Source organism: Lissotriton vulgaris, chromosome 2_1 (genome assembly GCF_964263255.1).
Source record: "Lissotriton vulgaris chromosome 2_1, aLisVul1.2, whole genome shotgun sequence".
Lineage (NCBI taxonomy): Eukaryota > Metazoa > Chordata > Amphibia > Caudata > Salamandridae > Lissotriton > Lissotriton vulgaris.
Genome location: NC_141687.1, coordinates 1,016,532,173 through 1,016,543,345, shown reverse-complemented (window position 1 = coordinate 1,016,543,345; position 11,173 = coordinate 1,016,532,173). Strand labels below are relative to the sequence as shown.

Genomic DNA, 11,173 nt, shown 5'->3' with positions numbered 1-11,173 from the left:
ATTATACTGATCCTGAATCATGTGAGTCATGTCAACATCCGAATAATTGTGGTGAAGCAACACCCTGTTTACCCACGAGCTTTTGTCCTGTATATTTATTCAAAATTTAAAATTATTAAAGTTTGTACATCATAAATATTAAGACCTCTTTACATTGTTTTTATACTCAAAACCAAAGTATAAGTGCTGATCTGTACATGTGCATATTAGTGAGTAAACAATAAATGAAAACACTAAGAAAAAAGAAAACTGATGTAGAACATTTTTTGAACTGTACATAATGCTTATAAAAGATAGGAATTTTTGTACACACGTTTTTAATTCATATATTATTAAGGTGCATTAATTTCATAATATGCTCCCGATATGTACATGTGTATGGCTCTATGGGTTTCTATCGTTGACACAGGTTAACGTCTCAGATCAAAAAGTACACATAGAGTTTCCAGGAGTATTTGATATTTTCATGAACTCGCCACGTACCAGTACTGACAATTTAGGGGCCTTTATAAAAAGTTATGCAAATCTTCTGTCGCGTTAAGACCATGGGGCTGTTTACTGTCTAACTTGATGATATATTTTGTTTCCAGCTTCCTCAGCATTTTATCCCTGTCCCCACCCCTTCTCAGTGGGGGCACTGCATCAATAACATAATAACTTAAGCACGACAAGTCCCTGTTGTGCTTTAAGTGAAAATGCCATGCCACAGGGTAGGCTGAATCTTTATTTACAACTGCCCGGAGATGCTGCAATATCCTGACATGCACCTGCGATCTCGTGCTTCCCACATAGCACAAACCACAGGTGCACGTCAGGACATATACAGCAAACTCCGTCCGGCAGTTGAAATTGCCCCTGATTGCTGTTTTGGTGCTGGAGAATGCAGTTTCATAGTGCATTGTGTTTTGCCCAAACTTGCATGCCAGACATGAGGTGCATTTAAAAAAGCCTCTCCTGTTGAGCCAGGCACTACCCCTGCCTAGCTCAGGGCTGGCCCTAACCAGTTTACTGTGCATGCTATAGGCTCTACTGAAGGTAACAATGGGTCTGTCAGGGACTCTTGAGCATAGTACACCGTCTGTTTTTAAGATAGACCAATGTCTATTGATGATGGATTTAATTTGGCGCTGTTGCTGACTGAAAGTTGTTATCAGCCTAGGAGATTGTTCGCTGTTCTCTACTTCAGCGGATTTGGGCATAAAAAGAGATTCCCGTGTCCTTTCTTTAGTTTTGATTATTGCTCTTGAAAGGATAGATTCGCTATAACCCCTCGCTGTCAAGCATTCCATCATCAAGATAACTCCCTCATCAAATTTTTTACTGCTGCTGCAGATTCTTTTTAGTCGCAGAAATTCCCCCAAAGATATACTGTTGATGACATGTCGGAGGTGTCCACTACTGGCGTGCAGTATACTGTTGCCCGCCGTGGACTTACGATACATTGATGTTATCTTTGCCCCATCTATTGTAATTAGGACATCTAGAAATTCTGCTGATTGTCTGCTTATGTTGGATGTGAAAAATAGATTACTGGTGTTGTGTATCAGAGCTTCTACAAACTGGTGTGTGCTGGAGAGGTCACCCTCCCATATCCAAAAAATGTAATCTATGAATCGCATCCAATGTATGACATGGCTGAAACCTGGTACCGCGATGAGATCCCGCTCCTCCCACCGGCTCACATGTAAACAGGCGTAGCTGGGGGAGAAGCAAGATCCCATCGCAACACCTCTAATCTGTTTCCAAAAAATTACTTTGTCATACATGAAAAAGTTGTTATTAAGACACCAATTCACTAAGTCACAAAGCATTCGATTATGACCATAGTATTGACATGATTTTTGTCCCAAATAGTATCTGATGGCCTCTACTCCCTTGCAATGTCCAATGCAGGTGTACAATAACTCGATGTCCAATGTTATCATACACCAATTAGTCTGCCACTGTATTGAACCAAGTTTGGACAAAAAATCACCGGTGTCTTTTATTTAGCTAGCAAGATTTTGGACGTGTTCCTGCAGGAAATAATCAATGTAACAAGAAGCGTTCTCACATATGCTCTTTATCGCAGAAATGATAGGCCTGCCAGGAGTTGGATGTCTCATCTTGTATAAAAATATAGACATACCATTATATTAGTTCGCTGGTTTATGTGTGGATGAAATTTTAGGAGATCAATGAATTTCCGTGAATACTGTCTAGTATACTGAATACTGTCTAGCTCAACTGATTTGCGAAACGTTGCAAATCTGTTATGCAAGTGAAGTTTCCCTCCTGGCTGATTTTGTAAATGCAGCTTTTCAGAGAAAAACTTCATCCACCCCACTGACAAGATACTCTGAGTAGCAGGTGTATACAGCACATTTTATTCAGGAATGCGATAGTTAAATTTAATAATGTGTGAGTTAACTATTACACATCTGCCAAAATAGCCACGTTTTTGTCTCTTTCTACATGTGAATTGTCTCTGATGTAAGAGCCCTGGATGTACCCAGAATCTGTTATTGGGCTGTAGTCTGTTGAATGGTGAGAATCCTATGAGAAAAGTATGCAGCCTTCTAACAGCCTTTAATATCATTGATATTTATTGCTGTAAAAAAACTCTCTTGCACCAAGTTCCGATACCTTTTCTTAGTCATCACTTAAGTAAATAGGAAGCATAATATATGAAACAACCACCAAGCTTATTACAATTAAAACTGTTTATTGCAGATAATTCATATCACAGTAACATTGTGTTGACAAATAGGCAAGTCACTCAGAATAACAAAGGGGTTTATTGGTGTATTAAAAATTCCATATTTGACTGTAGAACTGACAATAATTCATGCAAGAGAAAACATTCTAAACTGTCTTCCATACTGATCTATCATAAATACAAATGCATAGATTTGATCTATATTGTTATATTTTAAATAAATAACTTAGGTAATAGGAACTCCAAAATGAGTTTAACCACTTGTTCCTTAAAATAACAATTGGACATAGTGTAAAAAGCAATTTTCATGAATCATTTTGCATTCATTTAACAATTAGGAAGAGCTGAACTGAAACTCATAAGGTGACTGAAGCAGGGATATGAAAAGTGACAGAGAACATTTTCTCATCTTTCCATTAAAGTATTATTCATGAAACTAGTTGTCATCAGGCTACTAAAACAGTGAAAATAAATTTCATTTCCTAGGAAATATGACTTATAGATCATCAGTTACATCTTCCTAGCAGTAGAATCATAAATATGCTGAAAGATATGGAGACATTATTGGTCCAACTCAGGAAGGTAAATTTGGAAATAGAAAAGTTTACAACCAAATTCAACTTTTTTACACCCATCCAGCAATTAACAAAAGGTTTCCTGCCAGGCATAAGTCTATTTATGAAAGAGGAAAGTTGTCTGCATCTGTAAATCCCTCTTGAGGAGTGGGCATTCCAAAGCGTTCAAAAGCATGTTTGTAGGCATTCAGAACTCCTGTTACTCTCCTTTCCAGCCTGGAAAGGGTCTGATTTTTACACCAAAGCAGCGCTGGCATGAGTCACTTTCCAGGTTGGGTAGTGGAATAAATTCTCTAGACTAGGTTTGTTTGGTAGGGAAGTGTTTCTCCATGAGAACATTTATTTCACCATTTTTGAAAACGTATGGGAATGTAACATGACTTTTCTATGAATCAACATGCAAATCTGCATCTGGCACAGCTTTCCTTGTGGAATCCTGGAACTTTTTGCAAGTTGGTGTAAATTTATAACTGTAAGACTAATTACATTGCGAGTTAGGCATTATATAACTAACAGTTTTGCCTTTTCCAAGCAGTGTCCTTTTAATGGAATCCTACAAAATCATCTCCATTGCAAGGTACAATTCATATTTTTGAATTTGGACCATTTCTTTCCATAGCATCAAAGTCAAACATAGTCATATACTTTTTTCAGTTCATGACTCTCAGTTTGCACAAATGAAAGATCTTCCTCAAAAAGAAGTGCTTGCTATTAAAACCAACAAATATAGACTTTCTTAACGAAGATTGTGGAATACATTTGTTTCCATATTTTCTTATGGGTTTAGGCTCAATGTTCTGCATGAATGCTTTACAATGCATGTAGCATTTTCTATGCATAATATCACACTGCCAATCATATTTGATTATCCCTTAACTAAGCAAAAGGATCTTATTTTGTTTTATTTAGTGGAATATCATAATGCTAGAACAAAAATATGTTTGTCTTACCCTATACATATCTCTTATTGCTTACATGCTTAGGTCTCCATAACTCAAGAACAACACAGTTTTTATTTCAATTATTAAGGCTTTAACTAATCAGCTACAGTTAAAGATATCCTACATTTTAATTTTATGTTGAAAGTGATAACAATGAAAATTGATAGAGTGAATCTCATTAAATACATTTTATTGTGAATGTGTTAATGTATATTCCTGATAAAGAAAGAAGTGTTAACATGAGTCAATTCTAACAGTTTTCAGGACCAGTATTTGATCCAGAATAAACCTGAGTAAAGTGCATATTTTACAAGGCAACAGTAGAAGTGAAGCACTTTAGCCTTTTCTTCATTTGATTGCTGTTTTCTTCTTAGAAAATGTTTGTTTTTCACCATTAATGTCCATGCTTGAATTGACTAGTGGAGTCACTTCATTCATCCACATACCACAGACGGTTATCTTTAGGATGATGCAAAACATTGCTTCATAAAATGGGTCATGTGGGTGTAAATATGCCTGTGTGCGTTATCACCAATTCCATGATCTTTGTCAGTATACCACTGAAACAAGAAAATCATAATTAACACACGCAGGTATTAGATTATCTGTGGTTAGACAAATAGCATTTAGACAATTCCAAACATGAGCAAACTAATTAATCTAGGATGAAAAACAGTGCATGAATTAAAGAGCAATGGGAAAATAGAAAAGCTATTTCATAATTACCTTCAGAACCCATTTCTCAAAAACAACATCAATTAACATGTTTAAATTGTAAAATTATAAATGTAAGTGCTTGCCTTAAATATCTCCACAAATATATTTAGGTACTCCACAATAAGTTTTTTTTTTAGAACATATCTATATAGATTTGTCATCCATTGCAATTTCAAGAAATGAACAAAACAATACAAACAAAACTAAAGATACGATTTCATCTATTGCCTACAAGCCTGTTGATCAATTGAAACTAACTAAAGATCGCGTATCAACAGGAGATCCTGGGGAAATATGTGTGTGGAAAAAATAGCTTGGGCTGAAGTAAAAGCATGTGAGAATCATCAGTGTACAAACTAACTATTGCTGTCAATCCCCATTTATAAGGATCCAACTTGTAATTGTGCATCAAAACTGCAACCATTACTATTACGCACAGTACAAGGATTCACAGGTACAGCATTACAGGATTAGGAATAAGAATGGCTATGTTTTGAACCTCAAAACATGTTGAAAATTGACTCCTGTTCCACAAATATGAAAGAAGAGGATACCAAGTGGTTAAACCTTTTTTATTTTTAGCAATGCACAAAGGAATTTCAGATAAGTTCCTTTGTCTGTAGTCTTCATTACCAAAGCTCACAAGGGCCTAATTGGAAGAAGGATGTACAAGTATACCCCCCACTACAATCATAGTTTTTCATCAATAGACATTACTTTGTAGGCACTGCCTTTGTTGGTTAGTTATGGTTAGAATGGCTGCATTGTGAGTTATGAATAAATTAATGAAATTAATAAAATTATTGATGTGTTGCAACAGCTTCCAAAAGTAGTGCATTCTGCACCTTACAGCTTTAAGAAACTGGGAAGTCCAGTTATACAAATAACCAGTTCTTAAAAATTTTTCCTGAAGAGTAAATATTTGGGCTCAGAACTAATATGCAGAGAGAGCTCATTCTAAAGCTTAGGGGTGCAATTACAATTAAAAAAGGATTACACACATTTATTCTTGGGAACACAATAATTTGTCCATTGGCAGACCAGAAGGTATGAGACTGGCAATAAAGAATAATGTCTGCAGATACTTTTCCTGAAAAGCCTTGTGCTAAATACATAAAGCTTTAACATTGCATGCATAATTCTATACTGTAAGCCAGTGAAATGACTGAGGATGGCCTGCAAAAGAAGACCCACCAAAGACTGTGTGTGTTATTCTATATTAACTGTAGCCCATTGAGAAGTGTTGCAGGAATGCGAAGATGCAAGTTCCAGTACTTGCATGCTTTTTGGGACATGGTTTTCCATTGGACACACCTCTCCACTCCCACACAATGGGAAAAGCAGATAACAATCAATCAAAGCTTCAATTAGAACCCAGGTGGGTATCAAAATGGTGACACAGGACAGGATAACAGCAGGAACTATTGAACTGATATCTGACCTGGGAGATAATGATGATATTAATAAATCGCTGCTGGAAGCGATTTAGGAGAGTGTACTATCCACAGCCAACAAACTGGACATATGTACCTCTTGTATGAACTCTATTACATGCACATTTGAAAACATGATGACCAATTGTTGGAGGCAGAACAAAGACTCTTAGCTGCAGAGGTCAGCCTCATGACAAAAGGAGAGAGAATCCTCAATATGGAAAACGTTTTGCATGTGATTGCCTCCAAGAATGAAGACTTAGAAGCTAGGTCCTGATGAAACAACATTTACATCCAGGGCATCCTGGCGACCGGAGATACAGGGTGATGGAAGATTAGGTCCCGAAGCTCTTCCTTGAGGTTTTTGTGGTAGAAGCTTTCTCATAACTAGTGGTTATGAAAAGGGCTCATCTACCACTGATGGCCTGCCCCTCTAGACACACCTGTACCTCCCATCATTGTCCTTTTATTAAACTTCTAGTATAGGGACATGGTACTGGGCTTGGTTAGTAGAAAACGAAAGTTATCCTATGAGGGCAATGACATCTCATTATACCCAAACTTCAGCATTGCCATACAGGAAGCCAGAAGAAAATGTGTGCTAATCATGCAAGAACCCCTCAAAACCAAAATACGACATGCCATGCTTGACCCTGTCCGGCTAAACATTATCCATAAAGGGAAACAGCACATATTTCAAATACTCCAGAAAGCTAAAGAATTCTTGAAAAAACTCTTGTTGGGCTTGTCAGGTGGGGTGGCAGCGCAGAGTGTGACAACTTGCTGATGCATCAAATAACTCTGATTAAAACTTCAACCTAGTACTGTACTAATGAGCTCTATGAAACCCTGCAAAAGGCTTGACTCACTATCAACAAACATATTGAATCATATAGAGTCTTGATGTTACTGACAGTTCCTGCCATTTTCTGCTTGCATAGTTTTATATTCCATGCAATATCGCTACTTGATTATGATGCACTTTAATGACTCATTTGACACCTTCGATCTATGTTCGAGGGGAATTCTGTTGAATCTTCTGGCGAACCACAGAGTTTTATCCTAAACACTAGTGACCTACAATGCCAAAGTTGTTAAATGTCTGCCCAGTTGATAAGAAAGAATGGTTATGGTTTATCTTAGAATAGCCCCAGGGTTTGTTCTGATGGTTTTGTGGCTATCAGTTTGGGGACATTAGTTGTGAAAGATACAGACTCGATATATACCATACCAATCACCAGGCTCAACACATCATACACCCCAAGATAGTTACTACATGAGCCTAGCACACCTGTTGATTCACAGATCTTTTGGTTAATGCTAGGCTCTCACATCAACACAATGGTAACATAGTCAAGATATTGGCATGCCTGGCCAGGAATGCTAGATATCTCAGCAATCCCAGGATAAAGCATCAGATACTATAATTTCTAGACAGACACCATGTTAATATTGCCCTATCACAAGAGACACACCTCCAACCCTGCCTACAACCTGTCTAGGCAAAACATGGGCCTTGCATTGCATCACATCTTCATACTCCTTACACTCCTGCGTCATTTCCATTCCGGTAAAAAGTGTCATGGGCTCAAGTATAGATGAATGTGGGTGATGAGCAATGCTCTGGGCCGGCTGGGACTGACACAGACTATGATTGTCAATTGCTATTGTCCTAACATAGACAATCTTGGAATATGTGACACCAAATGGGGAAGTTTCTTTCCACAATCCCCTGCTCACTGCTGTGACTGATTTCATTTTCATCCTACAGGAGCACTTGGCCAGATCCAGGATCATGCCAGGTGGGGCCTCTCTGCCCTCCTTCTCACATCTACAGGGGATAATCTGTAAGCATAGGATTTTGGATGTCTGGACACGGTTACAACCCTTGCAAAAAGAGGGTGCTTTTAATTCTGTGGTCCATAACACCTGGTCTAGGCTTGATTTTTTGCTTGGCACACAGGATGTGGGGTTGTGGGTGACCTGCATGAGACACTTGACCCAAACTTTCCCTGACCACTCCCTGGTATTGTTGAGCCTGCAACTTCTGGGTTTGGCAGGGAACGAAGAACAAGAGAGACTGAATGCTGAAGGACTCCTGGATAAGGTCTTTTTTCTGAAGAACTGCATGCCAAATACTTCCAGAGTAACCTTGACTTGTTGAGCAGTGTGGGCATGGTATGGGAAACATTTAAGGTTACAGTTTTGTAAAATTTTATGGAATCCCAAAATCTCTTCACACACACCTGACTTGTATGAGCTTAAGACATTAGAAATGTCCCAGAACCCCAACAATCATGAACACGTACAACTATATATCAAAGACAAGATTGAGGGTAAACATTAGTACTATTGATCAAGTCTTAATGCTGCTGATTATTCTCTGGAAATATACTAGTCTCAGAGAGGGACATATTTATAATGCATTTGTAGACCTCAGAGCCTGACTTAATTCCCAGGGGGTTGCTCTAGGCACCCTTAAAGGAATTCAGGATCCCAGATGTCCTCCTTGCCCAGATTATTAGCCTCCACCAGAGCAAGTATGCCCAAGTTTGCTGGGGACCTGGAATTTAAATGACTGATCGAGGAGTGAGGCAAGGGTGCATCCTGGCCTTACCGTATCTTCCCTGTATGAAAGAAATATAGTGGAGGCTCTTTTACAAGGGAACATAGATGCACCAAAATTGGAGAGGGCCAAGGTGCCCGCACTCTTATTCACTGATGACAACTTTTTAATCTACCCGACTCAGATGGGCCTTCAACAGTTTTTGGTTCATGTTAATGCTTTTTGTTCATATAAACCTTGATCTGAAAAACTAAATTTATGATAGACCACACAAAACATTTAAGCACGCTTTGTCCCTGGCTATTGAAAACTTGGATGTGGCTTAAGATTTGAGTATTTGGGCATAATGCTTGATAGTAGATTATCATGGTCTCCATATATTGAGAAGAGAAGTTTTGTGATCCAACATCAAGCTTCAGCCATCTATAGGATGTTTTCTGGGAACAGCTTTGAGAGCCTTACTCTGGCACTTGAATTATAAAAACTAAAGGTCCATTCTTCTGCCTTGTAGGGGGCTGAAATTTGGGGATATACTTACCTTAATTCTCTTACCTCAAGCAAATACAAGTTTGTTCACTAATTACTCTATCTGCCCATAAGCACTCCTTTAATATCGATGTTTAAGATGTCCACCAAAAAAGAGTGGAGAGACAGCTAGATTAATGTCCTTCCTAGATCGGATGAGGCTTTAAATCAATGAGGAGTTGAGGCCATATCGGACGGCATTTGAGGAATTGTTAGCCTTTGACAAAATTCTCACCTTCCGGTGGCTCAAACATGCCCACTATTGGTTTGAAAGATTGGACCTTGGACCCTTCTGTCGGAACCTGCCTTGCTTGTGGCTACTTCTAAGCTTCAGCTAAATAATCCGCTATTGGGAATATATTCAAACCAATTCTTTCTTACTAAGGACCGTCCCTCTTATGAAACCTTTTTTGATCTCCCACTGCAACAATTGACCAAATTTCAATACCTGAAATTCCTCTATGACTGACTGACTTGAAATGGGGTCACTGTCCATTTGTCTGTATGTACTATGTATTCTCTGTCAGTAAATTAAACTATACATCATGCACTATTTTCTGTCCAGCATATCCAAAGCCTAGAGGGAAATGGATATGTCCGTAGTGCAAGCATTATGACTTCCAGAGGTATTTGGAGGTGTTGAGAATCTTAAAGGGTACTCATCCACTTATACTGTTTGGCTGTAAGCAAGTTCTTATTCATGGTAGGGCTTATAAAGGAATCTAATGGCCTTAAATTGTAGACCATAAGAAATTAGTGGCATGCAGTCGTTGCTATTTTGCATATGTATGTGTTTTTACCCCTTGCAGTGTTATGAACCTTTTTTTCTATTTTTTTTAAAGTAATTTTGTGATGCACTGAAATAGGCTTGAAGAGATTTTAACTGGCCATAATAATTCTGAGAAACTGTATATTAATGATTGTTTTATTGACTGTATATTTTATGGAATCAATATTCAGAAAAAACTTTTACTACTACTACGGAGCAAATATATTGGCAAGTATAATGGAATCCTGATATCTCTACACACACGCACCAGACTTGCATGAGCTCAAGATATTGGAAATGTCACTAAACCCCACCAATCATGACCAGGTAAAACTACAAATCAAAAAAAGTTTACTAAGGGGATTACACTGTCGGTCGGAAAGCCTCAGACCAATAGTCGGAAGCTTTACGACCGAGGCAGTCAGTTTGTGGTCCGACTAACAGATTACGATGTCATTGGTCGAAACGTAAACCGACCGGTCATTCTGACTTGGTTCCGACTGGCTCTTGGAGTCTTCCAGCCGTTTGGAACCGCACTGGAATCCTCTATGGACGGCTTTCTACCGTCAGGATTATGATGTCGGTTTCCCACAGCCTTTCCATGCGGGCCTTTCTGACATGGAAAGGCTGTCCGAAAGTGACTGTGGGGGCTGCTAGTAAGGCCCTCATGCCTCTGCTGTCTATGGTTGGTGGTCGATGGGGTACCTAGAGTACCTCCTGTAAAACTGTGCACTGTGTCTGGCACCATGGGGTGCCTGCCACAGGGTGCAGGGTTTTATACACACACCCATTTCTCGGCCGTGACACAAGCTCCCATAGGGAAAAGTGAGTATGTGACAGAACAGTGTTCAGTCGCATCGTAATCAGGCGGTTGGACTGGAGGCCGGTCGGTGCCGAGTCCAAGAAGATGTTGGTCGAAGGCAACTCTGACCGACATCGTAATAAGCCT

At 38.9% G+C, this 11,173-nt stretch overlaps 1 protein-coding gene across 4 annotated transcripts in view; it reads right to left on the bottom strand.

The window, feature by feature from the left end:
• Nucleotides 1-2,687: 2,687 nt before the first annotated feature.
• The window catches only part of LOC147731545 (dipeptidyl peptidase 4-like), a 688,588-nt gene continuing 680,102 nt past the window's right edge, over nucleotides 2,688-11,173 (bottom strand). For all 4 annotated transcript variants that reach the window (XM_086956608.1, XM_086956609.1, XM_086956611.1 and 1 more), the window contains one exon: nucleotides 2,688-4,774. In XM_086956608.1, coding sequence (XP_086812734.1) covers nucleotides 4,676-4,774 — 99 coding nt within the window. In that variant the 3' untranslated portion in view covers nucleotides 2,688-4,675. The remainder of the gene's footprint in view (nucleotides 4,775-11,173) is intronic.